This window comes from Lissotriton vulgaris, chromosome 3_1 (assembly GCF_964263255.1).
Source record: "Lissotriton vulgaris chromosome 3_1, aLisVul1.2, whole genome shotgun sequence".
Lineage (NCBI taxonomy): Eukaryota > Metazoa > Chordata > Amphibia > Caudata > Salamandridae > Lissotriton > Lissotriton vulgaris.
The window spans coordinates 1,041,472,365-1,041,495,668 of NC_141689.1; the positions used below are offsets into that span (position 1 = coordinate 1,041,472,365).

The 23,304-nt window shown below is 48.3% G+C and overlaps 1 protein-coding gene across 1 annotated transcript in view; it reads right to left on the reverse strand.

Annotated features, from left to right (window-relative positions):
• The window catches only part of FOCAD (focadhesin), a 1,219,893-nt gene that overhangs the window by 922,159 nt on the left and 274,430 nt on the right, over window positions 1-23,304 (reverse strand). The window contains exons 8-9 of the mRNA XM_086961452.1: window positions 17,949-18,155; window positions 842-929 (exon numbers count right to left, since the gene is read on the reverse strand). Coding sequence (XP_086817578.1) covers window positions 842-929; window positions 17,949-18,155 — 295 coding nt within the window. The remainder of the gene's footprint in view (window positions 1-841; window positions 930-17,948; window positions 18,156-23,304) is intronic.

The following is a 23,304-nucleotide window of genomic DNA, read 5'->3' on the forward strand; positions in this document are numbered from 1 at the left end:
AGAAGTTAAACTTTATACCGGAAGTATGAACTGGCAGCTCAACTAATCAGAAAACAAGTAAATCCACTTTAAACACTGATTGTCCCTTGCCAAAAAACAGTATTTTTTTGGATAATATAGCCATATATCATAAAAACATGCTGAGATGATATGTCAATTATAATTGTTTAAGAAATTAAGACTATGGTTGCCCCTTATTATTACATTTCCAAAACGATTTGGCACACAGTCTTAAAAATATGTTACAAGTGCCAACTGGGGATATGGCATATTCTTTCCCTACCCTGTCCTCGCTCCCCAAACCTGCCCCTATGGAGGCATAAGAAGTTACTGAAGTGGTCCGTGCCCTTAAATTAAGTATTTTGTGTCGTTTTCACAATTTCATCTTGTTACTGTGCAATTGCTTAGAAAGCTTTAGGGTACCAGCCTCTCACACAATATCCGTGAACGTCTATCCAGAACCTTCTGCATTGACATTACTTTTCTGTAGGCTTTCTTTACACCATCCGAAGGGCCACCTCGTAAAGGAGATATATAAGTGCACACATAGGAATGAGTACGTCGATAATTTTTTTTCTTGTATTTTACACTTTAAAAAAAAAATCAAGTTTAATTATAAATAGCCGGTAACTCTCCAGTGATGCTGCCAAGCTCCTCTATGCTGTTCGCTGTCTTTTGGTCTCAAAAACCACATTGCTTAAGAGAGGGAAAATAAAATGTACTGGCGGGGTGGGTCAATGTGTATTATATTTCTTTCTCCAACAGCATTTGCCACCTATGTTCTCTTCACCAAATATCCGATAAAGAATTTCTTATTTTATGTTAAGAGTAAATCTCTTACCGAGGTTCAAGATGAGCAGCTGCTGGTTCGCAGGAGTCTGCAACAAAAGTAGGCTTAACCCAATGAGGGTTTGTTCAGCTGGAAAGATCTGAAATTGTAAAGGAAAACTCATGAAGCTTTGAAAGTTCAGTGCTTTTTTAAAGCACGAAGGTGCTGCCATGTGTTTTTATTAGTTCTAGTGCACGTTCTGTACCATAGAAACTGTAAACAAGACTAATTTCGGTGGCCACATGTTGCTAACCTAACCTCAATGTCTTCGCCCACTCTCCCACATTCCCAATATCAGTTAGCCTCACTCACTGCTACACAAGCATAGTTCAGTTAGGAGCAGACCATGCATGTCTGCCCTTTTTTTGTAAATGTGGTATTCTGGATAAAACACAGGGATTTGGTTGTTCATTGGTGAAAGGAGATGCGTTATAGACAGGGAATGGGAAATATGAGTCTAGACATGTTTGATCCTTACTGAGAGGATTACAAAGTAGCCAGAGCGGGCTGCAGCGTTAAGGAATGAGTTACTATTTCTAACAAACCTTTAATTTTTAATCACCCGTGAGAAAAGGTTGACGTACAGAAGCAGGCACCAATGGTAGTTTCAACCATTCGCTTTCTAAGAGGCAATTTATTCACACTTGGGCGGCAGCAATTTCGAGTTTTACCACATCTTACAATTTTTGGGCCTCGGAATGACATCAGATACTGCCTATTGAGAATGATTATACCAGGCATTCCAGCATCCTGTGCCCAGCAAACGTAACGTAACGAACCAAAAAGACTTATATATTTTAACAGCTGTTACGTAAATTGTTCTGCGGCCATTTGGGTGTAGTCCGCTCCAAATAAAACTACAAATACAATGTAAAAAAAAAATCCAAAAAATACGTGTCTACCTGAAAGTCCGGATTAATGGCGAATCTCTTGGAGGAAGAGGTCTAATGAACTAAGATACTGAGTAATGTAAGGACTCCTTACAGCCTCAGCCCTCTTCCTTTCTAGTGACTCTAGGATTCCCAAGCATTCGATCATTACTGGTGGCACGGCAGAACGTAGAAACCATAGCATGCAGTCAAAAATATTCATTTGCTAGGCTTGCTCAGTCTAAATACTGGGGCTAAAGCTGGTTCCAATGTGCAGTGCTTGTTCAGCGTCTGAACTGTAGTGCGCCAGGCCTAGTGATGGCACCTGGTCGTACGATATTGGGGCCTACCGGTTCCCCAGAAAACTAAACACGCACACACAGTGGCACAGTGCACGAGCGATGACCACAAGCGGTCCTATGCCCCTTTATTTATCTCCTCGGGGCGGGCCCGCTCTGAGTTATACAGGGTGCAACTTTGTCGTGGAGTGGCCGGGTGGCTCAATACATTCCTCCTTTACTTTAGGTGCTTACGCTTCACTCAGCTGTTGCTCCTGAGACATGAAACATACAACGTATCGGTGTCTTTGACTGGGAGCATGATTAGGCCGGAGACCATAAGTCTGGCTCCAGGAGTTGAAACTAGGTCCTGATCCAATAAGGCTGTCTGCGAGAGATGTCCCCTCCCTGGGTCTGGTGAGGCGGAGCCTCCGCCGGAACCCCTCCAGCTGGTCTCGTGGGCATGCAACATTCTCCTCCTGCCGACTGAGCAGATTTTTACGCAGTACCCCTGCACATCGGTAGGTGGTGTTATTCGGCTCCGCGTCAGCATCCTTAGGCAAAGCTGGGAGGTCTGTAAACGAAGAGCGCCCACGCACTGGGAGAGCCAGAGCAGTTCCCCTTGACATTACTGTTTGTACACCGACTGATCAGTTAAAGGGTCCCCAGACCCCTCCCAGTCCTCCTCACCTTCCTCCCGCTACCAATCTGGTCTCAAAGAGCCAGGGTAGAACAGGGACACAAAAGTATCCGCCGGCATCGATCGGGTGACAGTCGATGCCGGTCCGGCTCCATGTCTACCTCGAGGGGGAAGCCAGGAGCGGACGTGGTGCTGGTGGAATCGGCGCCGGGTGAGGCGTAAAGAGGTCGACCGGTGCCAATCCGGATCCAGGCCTGGATACAAGGGGACCCTGCAACGCGGAGGCCGAAGCCGCCAACATCGAAGGCCAAGGGGCCCCACCCGCGTCCGAGGGCTCGAAGGCCTGCCGGCGGAGCCGGCTGCCTAAAGATAGCGTGCATCGCTTTGTAGAACTGACACACACCCCTTGTCGCGTCGGCCAATGGACGAGGCGAAGTCTAAGCGCGACGATGCTTCTTCGTCTTATTTTTGTGCTTCGACTTACCTGGCCCCGAGTGCAAAGACTTCGAGGAAGAATGGTGTTGGCTCCGCGATCGGTCCCTCAACTTACTCCGCGACAGGGATCTCGAGCGACGCAGAGACAACTGCCGGGCCTTGAGTAGCTTTCGGGACTGCTCCCACAAAGACTTCGGGCCATGGTCCTGCAGTCAGAGCACGACTTGGGGTCGTGGTCGTGCTCCAGGCAGTAGAGGCACATGCGGTGCAGATCCATCACTGACATCAGATGGTTACAGGAACCGCAAGTCTTAAAGCAGGGCATACCTCATGCACCAGGAGTCATATGGACTCATAAAACAATGACAAAAGTCGAGAAAAAAGTTCAGCCAAATAATGACTCGGGGTACCGCTCTCTCCGCCGCTTGCCGGCGCGGAAAAAGAACTGGCGTCAGCACGCGAGGGCGGCGTATATGTAGCTACTGCAACATCATCCCAGCGACCATGATGCCAACAACGAACACGGAGTCGACCGACGCCACCTTCCGACGTGCAGGGGTATTGCTGACGAAAAACTTTCCGGGATCCAGTCTGACGCCAGGGGGTAATTCTAAGGTAAGGAATTTATAACTAAATGTTTCTTTCAGATTACACTACTTATGTGGGGCAACAAGCAGTTTTTGGTCTGAAGTGGCACTGCTTTCTAAGCTTGCTGCATGGAGGTGTAGGGCATGGGGCAGTTTGGGAGGTTTTGAGAGCTACTGTTTCATGGCCAAGATGGTTTAAGGGGTTCCACCCAAAAAAGAAGTTGATTCATATAGAGAGTTTTGTTTTGCTACCTTTTAGGCTTGATTACCGATAATGTAGGGAAAAGAATTACTGAAATTATTGACCTGGAACGTCATTGTTTAACCAGAGGTAAATATCTAACAGCAGCCCATGTCTGGTGTATATTTAGTTCACATGGTCTGGCAATTATGGATGGAACGTCGACCCCCTTTGTGCCCGATAAAAGCTGGGTGGACTCAAAGGACTGATACGCCATAATTTTGTAAACGTGGGGTGATGACGAGGTGGTACTGGTGTCACTATACCTCCCTGCGTGGTCACAGGCATTTTAGGACTGAGGTTTCTATTATTGCAGCTGCCCTACTTGGCTTTAACTCTAGTGTACGACTTTAAATGGGTTAAGGATGCAAATGGCGAGCTAGAGTGCCTGGGTCCAAGACAAGCACACTACGGTGAGGCTCCTGTGCCTGGCTTATGATCCTGTTAAACCTAACACTCCGGGATGACATTGGGTCCTGAGGCTTGATAATGGAGCATGAGAAATCTGCTACCTGACCTGTGCTCTCCCCTACTCACTTGTTCTCTAGATTCTGACAGTCTATATGTCGCCCACCCGTGAAGGCGGAGGAGCTAGAGTCAGCGATCTGCTGTAGCCTTGTTTGCTGCAGAGTGCCTCTGAATGAGGGACGGTGAGCCAAGGTGAGGACAAGTGGACAGGGGAACGGCACATGTTGCCCCGAGGGCTGAGGAGCGGAGTTGTACTGCGGCGGAGCCCATAATGAGATTGGCAATTTCTGTGGTGGTCTGCTTGTGATGCCCAGCCTGCAGATGCCGCCGGCAGGGTAGGACTGCCGCGATCTAGCTTCAGTGCGGAGACCATGTGATCACTCAGCAGGTTGGGGTTGGCTGTTAAGATTACCTCAGTGCAGTGGACTCTTCTAAGGCATCTGGTGGCCCCCATGACCCGAAGAGAAAGGCACTAACCAGCCCACCCGAAACATTGGAAATGGCAAACCCGGTGATCATCAACTAAGACTATGGACTGTTCGTAAAAACTCCAGGTGCGGTATGGTGAGCCCAGGTGACTTAAACCCTTTGGGGGCTGTGCACAATGCTGGGCTGCAATACAGACACCGTACACTGAATTCTGTTGTGGCCTGCTTTAACCGCCTGAAATTTGAGCACAACAAGGAGGGCTAGGTTGGGCTGCTGTGGCCTAGTTCAGCCACAGCAGCCCAGCATTCAGACCAGCCTGCAGCTCACTATAGGCCCTAAAGCCAGTATCCAAAACCACGCATGCCTATCCTCCTGGGCAGTCCCTGCGCCAGACCAAATATCAAACTGAGGTCCCTTATTCCATGACTGAGTGGAAATCTTTGAGTGGGAGGCTCCTCAAGAGACATATTAGAGTAGTACTTATTACTCAGTTCCCACCCCGTAATAGACAATTAAAATAGGGAAAAGCGACAATAAACAAAGCAGATTGAGCTTTGACACAAAGATGGCTGCCTGGGCCCTCTCAGCGGACCAGTCAGAGCACCCACTGAAGTTGACAAGCCTGACATACATTTTCTTCTCCTGAACATGCAACAAAGTTTAACATCCACAGACAGCAAGATTGACACTCTGACTTTGAGGGTGGATACAATGGCATCCATGATTGCAAAGCAAGGCAAGCATATAGCCATGTCTGAAACTAGAATCTCCAAATTGAAGACAACACAGCTTGCGAGAATCAGAAGTTACTTAGCATGCAAAAGGCTATCATAAAAGCTGAAAATAAAGATTTAGAGGCCAGATCAAGGAGAAATAACTTTTGTCTGGTAGGTCTCCTTGCATCCATAAACACTGTAAACATGGCCGACTACATGGAAAATCTCATTAAATGCCTCTTTGGGTCCGACGCTTTCTCCTCACTATTCGGGGTGGAGTGATCTTATTGCTCTTTGGGTCCACGACCACCACCCGGCGCGCCACCAAGAACTGTCATAGCCCACCTGTTCAATTGCTGTGACAGAGACACAGCCCTGCGCCCTGTCTGAGAAAACCAACTCCCACTATACAAGGGTACTACTCTGTCCGTATACCTGGACTTCACCCAGATAATTCGGGAGACCAGACGCGAATATCTGCCTCTTAAATGCAAGCTGCGGCAGACAGCTATTCCCTATTAGATGCTGTGCCCCGCACCATTCAATATTACATACCAGAACAAACTCAACATATTCATAAACACACAGGCCGCCTCGCAATTCCTAGGAAATCAATCAAAGCATTTATAGAGCGCACTACTCACCCGTGAGGGTCTCAAGACGCTAGGGGGGGGATGCTGCTACTGCTCGAAGAGCCAGGTCTTGAGGTGCTTCCTGAAGCTGAGATGGTCCTGGGTCAGTCGTAGGTGAGTGGGGAGGGAGTTTCAGGTCTTCGCTGCCAGGTAGGAGAATGATCTTCCTCCGGAGGTGGTTCTGCGAATTCGTGGGACGATGGCGAGGGCGAGGCTGGTGGAGCGAAGCTGGCGGGTGTGGGTGTAGAACGAGAGTCGTCTGTTGAGGTAGTCGGGCCCATGTTGTGGAGCGCTTTGTGTGCGTGGGTGAGCAGTTTGAACGTGGTCCTTTTGTTGACGGGGAGCCAGTGGAGGTTTCTCAGGTGGGTGGTTATGTGGCTGTGGCGAGGGATGTCGAGGATGAGTCGTGCGGCGGTGTTTTGTATGCGCTAGAGCCTAGTCTGGAGTTTGGCGGTGGTTCCTGCGTATAGGGCGTTTCTGTAGTCCAGTCGGCTGATGACGAGGGCCTGGGTGACTGTTCTTCTGGTTTCTGTGGGGATCCACCGGAAGATCTTTCAAAGCATTCTCAGGGTGTTGAAGCATGAGGATGAGACGGCATTGACTTGTTTGGTCATCGTGAGGGAGGAGTCCAAGATAAAGCCCATGTTGCGTGCGTGGTCCGTGGGTGTCGGTGCGGTTCCCAGCGCCAAGGGCCACCAAGAGTTATCCCAGACAGATGGGGATTGTCCGAGGATGAGGGCTTCCGTCTTGTCTGAGTTAAGCTTGAGACGGATGTGCTTCATCCAGTCTGCTACTTCTTTCATCCCTTCCTGGAAGTTGGTTTTGGCGGTGGCTGGGTCCTTGGTGAGGGATAGTATCAGCTGGGTGTCGTCGGCATAGGAGATGATGTTGATGTTGTGTTTTCGTGCGATGGTGGCGAGGGGGCTCATGTAGATATTGAAGAGTGTTGGGCTGAGTGAGGATCCTTGAGGAACGCCGCAGATGATCTCGGTGGCCGCAGATCGGAAGGGGGGGAGGTGGACTCTCTGGGTTCTTCCAGAGAGGAACAAGATGATCCATTCCAGGGCCTTTCCTTGGATTCCAGTGTTGATGAGGCGCTGTATTAGCGTGCGGTGGCATACGGTGTAAAAGGTTGCAGAGAGGTCCAGGAGGATGAGGGCAGCTGTTTCCCCGTTGTCTATCAGGGTTCTGATGTCGTCTGTGGCTGCGATGAGGGAGGTCTAGGTGCTGTGGTTGGCTCGGAATCCGGACTGGGAAGGGTCGAGCGAGTTGTTGTCCTCGAGGAAAGCAGTCAGCTGTTTGTTGACGGTCTTCTCGATGACTTTAGCCAGGAAGGCGGAGAAGAGAGATGGGACAGAAGTTCTTGAGGTCCTTGGGGTCTGCTGTGGGTTTCTTCAGGAGGGCGTTGATCTCTGCGTGTTTCCAGCTTTCAGGGAAGGTCGCTGACGTGAAGGAGCTGTTTATGACGTTCCACAGGTGGGGTGCGATGGTGGTGCCGGCTTTGTTGAAGATGTGGTGGGGGCATGGGTCGGAGGGGGAGCCGGAGTGGATGGTGCTCATGACGTGGGTGGTGTCATCATTGCTGATGGGGGTCCAGGAGTTGATGGTGTTGCTGTGGGTCGTTGGTTTGGTGTCCTGAGGTGGAGTTTGGGATCCGAAGCGGTCGTGTAGGTCTGCAATTTTGCGGTGGAAGAACGTGGCGAGGGAGTTGCAGAGGTCTTGCGAAGGGGTGATGTCGTTGTTGCTCTTTGACGATGCTGAAGAGTTTCTTGCTGTTATGGGTGTTGTTGTCCAGTCGCTCTTTGAACGATGTTCTCTTGGTGGTCCGGATCTGCTGGTGGTATTCGCGGGTGGCGGCTTTGAGGGCTGTCATGTTTTCTGTCGTTCGTTCTTGGCGCCAGGTCTTTGAGTGTTCGGCAGGTTCTCTTTGCGGCTTTGAGGGAGTCTGTGAACCATGAGGGTTTTGTGGGGGTGGTCTTGCTGTGGGGGGTTTTCAATGGAGCGAGGTCGTCGGCGCAGTTGGTGATCCACTGTGCGAAGTTGCGGGCTGCGTCGTTGGTGTCGGGTATGTTGGTGTCGGCAGGTGGGTTCTGGCTCAGTGACGTGGTAAGCTGGTCAGTGGTGACTTTGCTCCAGCATCTGCGGGACATCCGATGCGTGTGGTGGTGAGATGCAGTCTTCTTGAATGTGAAATGTAAGCAGCTGTGGTTGGTCCAGTGTAGTCCTGTGGAGTGGTTGAAGGCGATGTGGTTACTGGCGGAGAAGATGGCGTCGAGGGTGTGGCCAGCGAGGTGGGTGGGGGTGTCCACCAGTTGCTTGAGTCCGAGGTTGGCGAGATTGTCGAGCAGGGTGGTGGTGGTGTTGTCGTTGTTCTTCTCCAGGTGAAAGTTCAGGTCTCCTAGGAGGATGTACTGTGGTGAGACTAGGGCATGCGGGCTGATGGCGTCGGCAAAGGTTTCGCTGAATTGTGTGCGTGGGCCCGGGGGTCTATAGATGAGTATTCCTCTGAGGGTGGTCTGGGGGTCGGTGTGGATCTGGAAATGTAGGTGTTCGGCGGATGAGATGGTGTCTTCGGCGTTGGTCGTGATGCTGATGGTGTTCCTGTAGATGATGGCGACCCCTCCTCCTGTTTTGTTGACGCGGTCCTTCCGGGTGATTTTGTAGCCGTCCGGAATGGCTATGGCGATGTCGGGGGCTGAGGAGGCGTTCATCCAGGTTTCTGTGAGGAAGGAGACGTCTGGTGGTGTTGTGTCGAGGAGGTCCCAGAGTTCGATGGCGTGCTTGTGAACGGAGCGGGTGTTGGGGAGGATGCACTTGAGGTGGGTGTTGTTGCTGTTTGCTTTGGCGGGCGGGGGACGGGGTTTGAGGCAGGTGAATTTGCAGGCTTGACAGGTGAGTGGTCCGTGGGTGCGTCTGGGGGTGGCTTGATAGCAGGCTGGCGCTCGTCCGGTGTTGAGTGCGTTGAGGGTGGCGGTGTTGTATGTTGGTCTGGGTCCGACGAGGTCCAGGGGTCCTGGCGCTGGGCGGGCGTAGACGGGCATGCCTATGGTGCACAATCGGTGCGCCCGCTGCGCGTGATTGCTGCGCGTTCGCGCGGTCTCCGCCATAAATGGCGAAGTGGGAGGGAGGAGCAGCTGGGAGCGGGGCGGCGAATGGGGAGCGGGATCGGGTACAGAAGAGAAAAGGGGGCAGAATGAATGAATGAATGAATGAGGATGTATAACGCGCAACTTAGCCCAAGGGCATCAAGGCGCAAGACAAGGCAGATATCAAAGTAACAGGTCTCAGATCACCGGGTCCATGGCTATGAGTAGGCCTCTCGGAAAAGCCAGGTTTTCAAATCCTTGCGGAAGCGTGCCAAAGATGGTTGTCCTACCTCCCCATCTTGCTTTGGCAAATCTAGGAGCTAGAAGAAGATTTTTGGTAGATGACCGAAGGGCTCTACTGAGGAGGTAGGGAACTAGGAGAGACCTGATGCCCTCTGATCCAGATCCATAAATAGCCCTGTGGGCAAGGCAAAGAAGATTAAAGGAGATCCTGGACTGAACAGGCAGCCAGTGAAGGTCTTTCCTGGCCAGGGAAGCTGAGGAGAGCCTAGGGAGATTGAGGACCAATCTGGCTGCGGCGTTCTGGACCATCTGTAGGCGGTGAACAAGACTCTGGTTCATGCCCCCATACAGCGCGTTACAGTAATCCAGTCTCGAAGAGACTAAAGCCACAGTGGCCTGCTTCCTCGCATCAGGAGAGAGATAGGGTCCAATCTTTCTGAGGATCCTGATGATACCACAACAGGTGGACACAGTCCTGCTGACCTGCCGGTCAAAGGAGAGAGCGGTATCAATCAGGACCCCCAGGTTCTTGGCGGAATGGGACGGGAGAGGGCAGTCCCCAAGGGAGTCCAGCCACCAGTCTTATGACCAGATGTCCTGGCGACCCCCGAAGATCAAAACCTCGGTCTTTTCTCCGTTGAGTTTTAGGAAGTTTTGGACCATCCAGCGAGATACTGCCTCCATACAAGATCTAAAATTGAGGGCAGAATCATTCACCGACTGCGTTAGGGAGACCATGATTTGTGTGTCGTCGGCATACGACAGTACCTCAAACCCATAGGATCTCACTACCCTGGCAAGTTGGGCCACATAGATATTAAAAGGGGTGGGACGTAGGGAAGATCCCTGGGGGACCCCACACTGCACAGGTATAGAAGGGGACAAAAAAATCACCCAATTTCACTCTCTGCTCCCTTTGATGGAGACAGGAGGCTAAGAGACTGAGGGCAGAACCCTCAACACCTATCTCCCTGAGCCTGGAAACCAGGACAGAGGGTGACAAAGTGTCGAAGGCTGCCGTCAGGTCGAGTAGGACCAAGACGGTAATATGGCCCCTGTCAACCTTCGAGCGGACGTTATTAGTCACCACAGTAAGGGCAGATTCAGTGCTGTGGGCTCGTAGAAAACCATGCTGCGAGAAGTCCAGCAGATTCGAGTCATCCAAAAAGGTGGTAAGATGGTGGTTGAGATGGACTTCCAGTATTTTGGCAGGGGCCGGTAGAAGGGAAATAGGTCGAAAAATATTCAGGACCCCAGGGTTCAGGGAGGCTTCCTTCAAGAGTGGTTTAACCACTGCCAGTTTCCAGGAGAGGGGAAAAACCCCCTCAATGATGGCAATGTTAAGCACCTCTAGAAGGGGGGGCAGAATCACCTCAAGGCAGGTCTTCAGGATTTTCAACAGACAAGGGTCCAGAGGGGAACCTGATTTGATGTTGTCGAGAAGGCGGTTAGTCTCCTCTAAGGTGAGGAGAGGAAAAGAGAGAAGGCTAGATCCAGGTTCTGCAGGCTCATACACTACGGTGGCCGGGGAGGGAAAGGAAAGGGATCTAACTCCCGATTGAGGAGTTCCAAAGAACTTTAAATGTCAGCAATTTTAGAGTGGAAGAAAGTAGAAATTTCGTTACAGAGCTCCTGGGATTCCACTATGGAATCCACCCTCTGGGGGGCAGAGAGGGAATCAATGATCTTAAAAAGATCCCTGGATGAATTCAATGAGGTGGTCAGATTAAGAAAATAGGCCTTTTTTTCCCTCAATAATTGCTAATTTATATTCTTTTAAAAGAAATGTATGTCGTTGTTTATTTTCAGTGGAATACAGATGGGTGCGCCAGAGCCTCTCCTGCTTTCTGCAGCCCTGTCTCAGTCGTCTGAGTCTGTCAGAAAACCAAGGTGCGGAAGGGCTCTTTCTTGCAGAGTAATGTTGCTTGGCGGGGGCTAAGATGTCTACGGCCTCAGTGATGATGTTGAAGAGATCCGCTGCAGCAGTATTAGTGTCCTTATTAGCAGGGGGGTTAAGGCTATTCAAAAACGGCGCAAGTGCTTCATTATTAATATCCCTAAGGTTCCTTCTGAGTTCCCATTTCTTAGAGTCCGAACGGAAGGGCCGCAGGGGAGCAGCGGCAGGGAGCGGGGGGGGCACTGAGCGGGAAAACAATCACGGGGAGAGCAGTGAGGGGGCAAGCCGCGAAATAAGCAGTGGCACAGGCAAAAAGACAGTAATTAAAACAGTGGCACAAGCAGAATTAACAGGGCACAGAGCAGAGAATGCACAAAATACTCAGGGCAGCAGGAGCAGCGGCAAACTCGCGGCAGCAGCGGTGAAGACCAGGACACCCACGGGGGGGCCGTGCGGTGAGTGGAGCGACCGGCCCTGCGAACAGTGTCAAGGGTCACAGCTCACCACCGCGCGGTCTCCGCCATAAATGGCCAAGTGGGAGGGAGGAGCAGAGCTGGGAGTCGGGAGCGGGGCGGCGGATGGGGAGCGGGATCGGATACAGAAGAGAAAAGGGGGCGGGTCCGCAGGGGAGCAGCGGCGGGGAGCCGGGGGGGACACAGAGCGGGAAAACAATCACGGGGAGAGCGGCGAGGGGGCAAGCCTCGAAATAAGCAGTGGCACAGGCAAAAAGACAGTAATTAAAACAGTGGCACAAGCAGAATTAACAGGGCACAGAGCAGAGAATGCACAAAATACTCAGGGCAGCAGGAGCAGCGGCGAACTCGTGGCAGCAGCAGTGAAGACCAGGACACACACGGGGGGCCGTGCGGTGAGTGGAGTCGACCGGCCCTGCGAAAGACAAATTAACATCTCCTACTAGACAGCTAGACTCCTCAGAGGCTAGCCTAAGTGACGTGGAGTGAGGGCCAGGGCTTGACTAACCTGCTTGATTTGTGACAACTCTTCAAACTGTATCTAACAACTTCAGTTACTGGTGCCTTGATTCTAGTAACATTTCCTGCGGATAACCTCAGCCTTGCAGGGTTATACTGCATGGAGCAGCAGGCCCATTGGGTGTACATTGTACCACATGAGGAATTTTAAACTGACACTAGACCCTGCCTATTAATCTAACCATACACACACAACCCAGAATGGGGATGACTAGTCTCTGCCTCTTCTTACGGTATACTGATGCTGCATGTACACATTGACCTGGCTCTACACGTCCGGCAAGGACCTCGTTGCAGAGGAGCTACTGAAGGCTGGCAGTCTGGACTTCCTAGAAAACTGAGTTACACATCACAAAATGAATGGTTATTATTATGTGTTTGGAAAGTTTGTGGAGGGTATACTAGACTGGCAAGTTGGGGTGGCTGGTATGGGTGAGTGGAGGGCAGGCATTAGACACATACTACCTTATGATCCTGCCTCCCTCAATGCATACCTAGAGACAAGAGGGACCTGTTACACTCTTACCTGCTTACACACGAAATGCCTGAGCCCACTAACCAGACAGGAGGGACTGATGCCATGCAGGAGCTGAGACTAGACTAAATAACCACAATGCAGACACCATCCACAAATGTACATGGGCACACTATACGTGCTTGGATGGCTCTACGAAGGGTTGAGTCTGCTGGCAAATGTCATGGAAATGTGAAGTGCTGCATTGCTACACCATCCTAAATGTGCTTATGTATCCAGTAATGATTGATGTCATTCCCTTTTAATTTTGTTTTTCTTCATTGTGGTGCATAACATTGTTCAGGGGAAAGCTGTCTGAAATGTTACTTTATTTGTTGAAATTAATGAATACATTGGCAAAACAAGAATTGGCATAGCCAGTAGGTCTTGCTTTTGGGACCTTATAAGTATTTGGTTATCCAGCACAATATCCTTGGTGCTACAACATCACCTGCTGCATGGCTAAACACTTACAAGGTCCCAAAGGCGAGACCGATTGGCTATGCCAGTGCTTGTTATGCTTTTCTAAAGGCCAATAGATCAGTAGTTCTTTTACGTTTGAGGGGCAAAGAGTCCTTCTCTTATAGTGAAAACAAGTGCACCTCTAAAATTATTTAGGGACAGTTCCCTTTTTTTCCAACAATTCATGTTGTCAATCTGCATAGCTGTTGGCCTGGAAGTATTGCATAACAGCATGGTAAGTCAAAAGTGAGCTGTTTTCCTGTATTTCTCTGTGTATTTTTTTAAATATTTTTGAATGCAGATAGGACAACATTGCAGAAGTCAATCAACACGGAAAACTCTGACCTTTATTCATAATATAATATACTGTTTTAAGTCTTAAAGAATCGTTTGCATGTTTTTACCAGTGGCTTCTTGCTGCATCATTTACACGCCGACTCCTTCTATAACTTGACCCATGTTCTGGTTCTTAGAGCCAGGCCGGACACCATGACTCGGCTGCCCCTGTTAATTTGCTGGCGCGCTCACCTATACCCATGTCCGCGCAACACAGGCGGAGAAGTGTGGCTCAATGATTAGAGCGGCAGACCCTGATGCAGAGGTCTAGCCCGGGACCAGGGTTCAATTCCCCGACTCGGCGGGTCTTGGGCTCAAAATTCCACGGACCTGATAATTCTCGCCTCGGTGCCTATTCCAATCATGGAGTCCCACTCTGCAACTCTGGGCAATAGCTTGCTTAATCTCCACAACGGCCCCTACAACGCTAAGGATGCCTGGCCTCCACCTTGGGGGTGCCCAGGAGTGGACGCCTCACAGGGAAAGCCAGGATGGGTTCCATAGCGGTATTCGTACAAGCGCCTTGAGACCCTTGCGGGTGAGTAGTGCGCTATACAAGTATCAATTTTTTTTTACAGGCCCTTCTTCGTTGCAAGGCAGACTGCAGTGTCCGGGCCTGTCACGCACTCAGCACAATCTCTTGCGCGCATGACAAAGACGGAGGTTTCCCCGATGGTAAGACAGAGTTATTATTAGCAAAGAAAATTGTAAGAAACCATTAAAATGATAAAAGAATGAAAAGCGCTCCACTTATCTGCAGGCCAAACAATGGCGGGAAATGGGTGCAAATTAAAAAAATATAATAAAAACAAAAAAAATCTGAAACAGAGGAGAAAGGGGGTGGGTTGGGAGAGCTGCGCCGGAGGCCGAGGGGCGCACTCTAGAGGTGAGTGGGCTTCCGATGCCTAATTATTACCTCTGAATAGACATCTCTCTGATACGCATGCCTCTGAAAGGCAGACGCTAATGAAGCAGTGAGGCCTGCTTGACTTTGCCGGGATTTCCATCGCCTCCTGGCGCCTTCTCGTAGGGCCCGAACAAAGGCGCAAAGGATCCCGCGGGCCCGCCAGAGATGGGACCGGAGGCAGCACACCAACTGCAGTTGAGCCGGCTCGCAAATATGGAGGTGGAGATAAGGTAAGGACAGTGTAGTGGGCCGGCCCTCGGGGGTACCACACAAAATGTTTAGCTATTATGGGGGAGATAGGAGAGAGATTAAAGAACATCCTGTCTGTCTCGCGGCCCTTTATTTGAAGCATCATCAGTGAGGCAAGTTGGAATGACTTTCTATTCTGCATCAGCCTGCTTTGTGAATATATCTGCTATTAAGGACTGTATACCTGACTCAAAACAAATAAATGCAATTCAGTTTTACTATTGCACATTCCACAGAAATACAATGCAATTTATAATAGAAAAAAAATAAAACAAGGAGGCAACGACGGCGTATTTTAACAAGCGCTGCTCACATACACACGAGTGGTGCACGCCGCGCGCGCTGCACTAATTAACAAAGCAAAACCAAAGGGGATGATGGATGAAGTGTTGAACATTGCAAGCACTCACCCCCAGTCAACTGATCTGGGTTTAATCCATCATCATTCTTTAGCTCACTCCACCACCCCAGTTCAGACATGGCCATATGCAAATCAGTCTGACCCTGTGCCTCATGAAAACAGTCCAGCGCGAACTGCCAAGCCATGTCTTCCCTGGACCGGAAACAAGCATCCTGGGACCAGTTTCTGGCTAATCAGCCGTCATCAGCCAGGCTAGCTTAAATCCAGTTGTAAAGTGAGCAAGGGACCCACATCTGGGCATACCCTGCCAACTTAGGGCGAACGAAGCAAAACCAAAGGGTATGATGGATGGAGTGTTGAACATTGCAAGAACTCACCCCCAGTCAACTGATCTGGGTTTAATCCATCACCATTCTTTAGCTCACTCCGCCACCCCAGTTCAGACATGGCCATATGCAAATCAGTCTGACCCTGTGCCTCATGGGAACAGTCCAGCCCAAACTGCCAAGCCATGTTTTCTCTGGACCGGAAACAAGCATCCTAGGACCGGTTTATGGCTAATAATAAGCCGTCATCAGCCAGGCTAGCTTGAATCCAGTGGCAAAGTGAGCAAGGGACCCACGTCTGGGCATACCCTGCAAACTTAGGGCGAACACAGCAAAACCAAAAGGGTGATGGATGGAGTGATGATCCTGCCAGCACTCACCCCCAGGTAACTGATCTAGGTTTAATCCATCATCATTCTTTAGCTCACTTCACCATCCCAGTTCAGACATGGCCATATGCAAATCAGTCTGACCCTGTGCCTCATGGGAACAGTCCAGCCCGAACTTCCAAGCCATGTCTTCCCTGGACTGGAAAAAGGCATCCTGGGACCGGTTTCTGGCTAATGAGCCGTAATCAGCCAGGCTAGCTTGAATCCAGTAGCAAAGTGAGCAAGGGACCCACGTATGGGCATACCCTGTCAATGTAGGGCGAACAAAGCAAAACCAAAGGGGATGATGGACGGAGTGTTGAACATTGCAAGCACTCACAACCAGTCAACTCATTTGGGTTTAATCCATCATCATTCTTTAGCTCACTCCGCCACCCCAGTTCAGACATTGCCATATGCAAATCAGTCTGACCCTGTGCCTCATGGGAACAGTCCAGCCCGAACTGCCATGTCCTGGACCGGAAACAAGCATCCTGGGATCGGTTTCATCAGCCAGGCTATCTTGAATCCAGTGGCAAAATGAGCAAGGGACCCATGTCTGGGCATACCCTGCCAACTTAGGCGAACGAAGCGATACCAAAGGAGATGATGGACGGAGTGTTTGAGCAAATCAAACACTCACCCCCATTGAACTGATCTGGGTTTAATTCATCATCATTCTATAGCTCACTCCACCACCCCAGTTCAGACAGGTCCTCCCTGGACTGGAAACAAGCATCCTAGTACTGATGATGGATTAAACCCATATCAGTTGACTGGGGGTGAGTGTTTGATTTGCTCAAACGCTCCATCCATCATCCCCTTTGGTATCGCACTAATTAACAAGCAGCAGGTGTTTTTGGGAGTGGTGCATGGGTGTGCAGTCTTCACTTTTCAAGCACTGCACTCGTTCTTGTGGCACGCCGCTGCTCGCTCACGCAAGGTGGATGCCACCACAAGCACAAGTGTGTGCTTGAAAATGAGCAGAGCGACGGCTAAAGGCCCTCCTATGAAGAGCATGCGTGATGCGTAGGCGAGACCTAAAAAGGATGGAATCCACAAAATGCATGCAGTTACCATGCTTGCCCCTAACTATTCATCAAGACTGAAGAGTTGGGGCTTGAAGAACTTGCAACAGCGGGAGAAGCAAGTTTCTTCTATTCAAATGCACATTATTTTTTCCTCTAGATTGGACTCTTTTCTGGCGCCTCATGATGGGGGTAACTCAGACACTTCCCTCTTACTGTCCACGTTTGAGTACTGATGAAAGAAACTGGTTAACGGCTGGTTACATGCTGCCTGGGAATTGAGGGATGTGGTAACAGTGAATTAACTACTATACATCACAGACCTGCACTTTGCAGAAAATGTGGGCACGTCGGACTCTGCTGAAGCATATAAGAGCGTGGTGAAAGGGTTTGAAATATCAAGAGTAGTGGGTAATCAGAAGGATGCTCACCAGATAGCTAAAGAAATTGAAAATGAACTTTCATTCGAAAAGCAGTATTTATTGCTTTCAAGCCGTTCCATTAGATGGCACATAGAAATTTAAAAGGAAATGTATTCTGCACTGGCAGATGGTAACACTGGGACCCACTAAATGACAATCCAGCAGTGTTTGTATGAAGTGGGTAACAAAGCAGGCAAGCTCTTAAGGTGAGAAAGATGGGCCAATTGGATTGAGCAAAGTAGTGTTTTCACAGTAACACTGCATTTAATCAACTTCAATGGAAGACACCACGATTTTGAAGTGATGTCATTAGAACCACTAAAAACGAACTGATGCCATTTCTCATAAAATAATTTGAAATATATAATAATAATAATAATAATAATAATAATAATAATAATAATAATAATTAACAAGGTACAACCTACAGATTTGGCTTCATACATGTAAGACCGACAAGACTGCTGCTTAGTCGCCTACACTGCAGTCTGCAGTAGGCACATAGGGTTTTGGGCCAGAGAGTAAAACTGTTCCTAGATGCAGAGAAGGCATTTGGTTCAACATGTATAAGTGGAAGAGTCACAACACAAAGAACTAAACATGTGCTCTCAAAAATACATCTTACACACTCACCTGTTTCAGAACATCAGCATGTTTGTCTAGTCTTCGAATTAAAGATGAACAGTCGCCAGATATTTTTAAGCTGATCTCACAAAGACACAAAAGCTGCAGCGACATTTGGCAGAGCTCAGTTCCATATAAACTAGGCTGAGAAATTAGACTTGTAGATAGTTCCTCCAGAAACATAGTTACTTCTGTGACTTGGGTCAGAGTGGTTACCTATGAAAAACAATTATATTATAATTAAAGTGCATAAATACATGAATTAAAACAGGTCTGTGAATCACAGTAAATGTTGTTATGCTAGAAATAAGAGGTATATCATTTTATTAGGGCAACTAAGCAATGTAGAACGAATGGAAGGGTAAAAACAGGAAAAGCTATCAAATAAAAATTGGCAACAATCTAAATACAAATATGTAATACAATGAACCCCTTGCGGGCTGCCATCGGCCGTTGGCCGACGGGAGCACTACCTCGCTAGTGCTGCCGTCGGCCAACGGCCGACGCAGCCCCGCCCACCTAATAGAACGCCCGCACCGCGGCTGGAAAAACGCTGTGGTTACGGCGTTAAAAATACAACATTGTTTTGTTGTTTCAGAAATCTGTATTGAATTGTTACCCAAGTGTAACACAGCATCACGTCACAGGTGGTCGGAAGATAAAATCACAGTACTCAAACATGGGCTTGTTTTAAATAGACTATGGTTTTATTGCGAAAAAATGGCCACAACACAAAAGCTACATGTTTATGAGTAAGGGTTAATATATAGGGTTTGGAATTAGTGTTATGCCATACTTCATCTAAAGAAAATGATCAGAAGACATCATTGACGTTCAGAAGTAGAGCTTGCTAGTATTAATCTGAAAGAGGCCTAAGCATGAGATTGAGGAATGAAGTGCGAAGGGTGAAAAGAGGAAGATGTGAGAGAGGGAAACACGGAGACCGTACTTCAGCTAAACAACCTCTTAGATTTGGTAAACTGCCAAATTTGCGAAGCCTGTCAGCCTTTTCTATCCAGCGATATGAAGTTGCCAGCACTGTTCTTAATTTTCATACTGATTTGGGCATAACATAGGTCTTTGGTCTTTGGTAAAATAAATGTTACTTACCCCTCAAGCATCTGTTTGTAGTGTGGAGTGCTGTAGATTCATAGGCTTTGCATACGTCTGCCTTCTAGTGTTGAACTTAGACATTACAATCTGTTTTTCTTCGAAGAAGCTTCCAAGGGGTCTTCTACCTTAGACGACAACGCGCAGGGACACCAATTCCACCTAGGATTGTTTTTCTCTTGGTGGGCGGAAGACGAAAATTCAGGATAGAGTAAGGCTAATATGATGTGCCCTGTGCAAGGCAAGTTGCTAAATATAGTGTAATTAAAAACATATGCCATCTCAGCCAGCTTACAGAGAGTAGGGTGGGTGCATGTCTATCTACAGTACTACATGCTGGAATCTGATGGTTACAGAATAAGTAACATATTACGTACGTAGCATGTGTGACTGTAGATATAAATGATTTGCATCAACTGTAGAACTGTTTCCTCCCAGTGCTGGCTAGCAGGCAGATGAAGATATCTGAAATAATGTCCTTAACTCAGTCTGGCCAACCATAGCCTATTGATGACCTAGTATGTCACCACAGTTATTGCTTTGTTAAGATGTGCAGTGCTGACCAAGGCATTGCTTTTCAGATATCGGCTAATAGGATATTTCCCAGGAAACCCATGCTGTCTTTCTTTTTAGGTGTAATGTGGCCCAGAGGGATGTAAGTGGTCTTATTTCCATGGGTGATGTTCCCTCACCCACCAGGGAGACTAGCAGGCCTTTGCACCAGTCAAGGTCACAGGCAGTGTAGCAGAGCCTCTCCTCCTCACACAGTCCATCTGGCAGACAACAATTTTTAGGGTTTAAATCTCACCTTATTATAGTTCTTTTCCACACACCCAATGTGATTGAGGGTCTAGGTCTTTGAATTTTCATGTTGGGGTTCTGCTTCTTTTGAAGTATACCCTTCTCTTCTCTCTTTTCCTCTTGAAAGGCTGTCTGTCACAGCAGGAAGTACGCCATAGCCGATAGTCTAACAACACAGGCCATGGGAGTGACTACAGTTCACACATGGGTGCCAGCCACAGTGATATATGCATCAAAAGGTTAACCCTGGGCTCCTAGCTCTACTCTTTATGATTCTCTTATCAGCCCCATCTCCTTCCTGAGATGTGTCCAGGTTCCTTCCTTGTGATCTCTCACTAAATAAAAGAGCACCCTTTGAAGTGTGCAGGGGGAGCCTCACTCCCCTCCTCCACTGTGTCCCCTCTAGCTCACAAATGCAGCAATCTGTATGGGGGCGATTCCTCCACTCATGTTATCACCATGCACGCCTGGGTTTCCCAAAAGTGAACCCAGTGCCCTCCATATAATGTACCATTGCAGGCACACTCTCACTCAGTGTATATACACAGCACACATACACACTGTCCATTACTGTTAACTTCATGTATTGCTCCACCCCAGGCACACATACATGCAGTACACACATTCACTCTGTGCATACTGCTCAGTAATGTAGCCTTTCTGTATTGTACCATGGTGTGCTACTTGCAAACACACGCACTGCTTCCACACACATTCATCATGTGCGCAATGCACACTTCACCCTTCATGTATTGTACTTTTAGCAAGCGCAGCTACACCCAGCACACGCTTTAATTGCACACACACTGACCAGCGCATCAGCTCTCATGTAATGAATTCCTCTCCAGTATATATATATATACTCCGCTAGACACGCACTCACCATGCATGACTGCACAGTACTGCTCTATCCCTGTACTCTACCCTTCTCCAGCACACATATATCCAGGGAAGTCTCCACTCTTGTGCTGTGCAGCACTTTACATCTAACTGATGTATGCCAAGGGTGAGTTAAGCACACAACAGCAGAAATTTAAAAAGGTTGAGTGAGTTGGTAGGCTTCACCCCAGTTACAGGTTAAAAAGGACCTGTTCACTCCTTTTCCTAAACACCATACCGTATGCTGCCACCACCTTGGTTTTACTGCTGAACTCCTGGTGAAGGCAGTAGCCCTCCATCACTATGAGGGTAGTGCTTTGGGCACCCCTGCTGGTCAAAAAAAAGACCGCAATCCGTGAGACAGGCTTATGACATGGGGCACACGCATGATTCCAGTTTCCCTACGACAACAAAAATCAGCATTAAGGATCCAGACAACAGCACAGAGGGCACTCAAGGCAGTGGTACAGTCTACAACCCTGTAGAGGAATGTTACGCCACAAAACCCTGATACCAGAATCTTGAAGAAAGATGTCTGGTCCCTGCTCTGCATGTATGTGGTTATGGCAGCTAAGTGGAGGGACATAGCGGTATATGCAAGACTTGCCTTCTAAAGGTGTAAATAGTAACAAACGTATCATTAACCTTGAGTTTGAAGGTGTCTTATAGCTCTGAAATGCAGTAATGGACATATCTCTTCCATTTGGCTGCATAGCATGCATGTAGTGGGCCTACGTGCCACATACAATATTGGCATCACCCCTTATGGAGTTTCAGGTAAGCAAACTCAAAGACCCCAGTTGCCAAATTCGCTATGTTCAGCTACCTGGGATCTGGGTGTTTGATTTGGCCTTGTTGCTGTATAAAGAGGTTTGGTCTGACTGGCAGCTCATTCTGGGGTGGATGCACATCTTCAGGAGTATTGAGGACCAGGGCTATCTGGCTCAAGCTGGGGCCAAAAGGATGAGGGCATACACAACTGCCTCCTCTTCTTCACTGAATAGTGAATGAGTGGGAGAGGAGGAAAAGTATTGGTAAATCTCCCCGCCCATTTCATATAGTGCGTTGCCCAAGGATTGTGGGTACCTGGATGTGAACCTTGGGTATTCTGCGTTTTGCGATGTGGCAAAGAAGTTGACAGATGGTGTTCCCCACTGCTTGACTTACCTGTAGAGAACTTGCGGGTCAATTTCCCAATCGTGGACTTGTTGATGAGTCCTGCTCATCAAGTCAACAAAGTTGTTGTCCACACCTGAAAGGTGTTCTGCCAGGAAATACATCTGGTGGTGGATTACTCAGTGCCAGATCTTGTGCTAGTGCAGACAGCTAGGTGAGTGGGTACCCCACTATTACTGTATGTAGTACATGATGTCATGATGTTTGTCCTTACAAGGATCAAATTACAATGGGCAAGCATGAAGAAAGCTTTCATGGTGAGGTGAATGGTCATCTGCTCTATTAGTTGATGTGTTGTCCTGATGAATGGGGTTGGGGGCAGGTGCCTTGAATGCTCCTGTTGCCAAGATGCGCACGCCACCCAATGAGCAATGTGTCACAGTAATTTTCACCTGCAGTAGAGTGTCTAGAAAAGGTCAGGGTGTTGCTGTCCCACTATTACTGTATGTAGTACATGATGTCATTATGTTTGTCCTTACAAGGATCAAATTACAATGGGCAAGCAAGAAGAAAGCTTTCATGGTGAGGTGAATGGTCATCTGCTCTATTAGTTGATGTGTTGTCCTGATGAATGGGGTTGGGGGCAGGTGCCTTGAATGCGCATGTTGCCAAGATGCGCACGCCACCCAATGAGCAATGTGTCACAGTAATTTTCACCTGCAGTAGAGTGACTAGAAAAGGTCAGGGTGTTGCTGTTTTACCATTGCACAGAATGCTGAAATTAAAACACTGAATTATACCTGGGAGTCAAAAGAAGTAGTTGTTCACCATGGATCAAAAAACTAATACCATACATATAACACCCGTGGGAACACACCATTCAAACACATAGGTGATACTGACCGAGTTAAGGCTCAAGGGCATCTGGAAAAAATTCCCATCAGAAGCCACACTGTACCGCCCTCTTTAAAATCACTTGGGTTCTCCTTGCCCAGGAGACAAAACAAAACGGCCGGTTAAGTGTTACCGTGACCGATTGTGGATGAAAAAAACATGTGAGAGGGGGGTAATGAATGTTTTAAGTGTTGGCAAATGAAAAAAGCAGTGTGAAGTGAAAAGTGAAATAGTGAGGGATTATAAAATTAGGTAAACTGGGTAGAAGTAAACAATTTATTAGTGTTTCCCAGTCCCTAACGTTAAAAGACAAGTGCAAATGCGGGTTTGAAATAATATCCGCAATCAGTAGTGGTCAACATGTTTCTGCATATGAAGAAAAGGTTTTCATGCATTCTTCAGGACCTGTTAATTCAAACTACTGCTTTTCGTGAAAAAAATGTTTAAAAAGATATCACCTGTAGATTCAGGTTATGTGCTCAACCACACACTGTTATCGTACCGTACCAGGAGAATGGAATCCAAGGAAACAACAAGAGAAAACAGAAAAACATGAAAATATCAT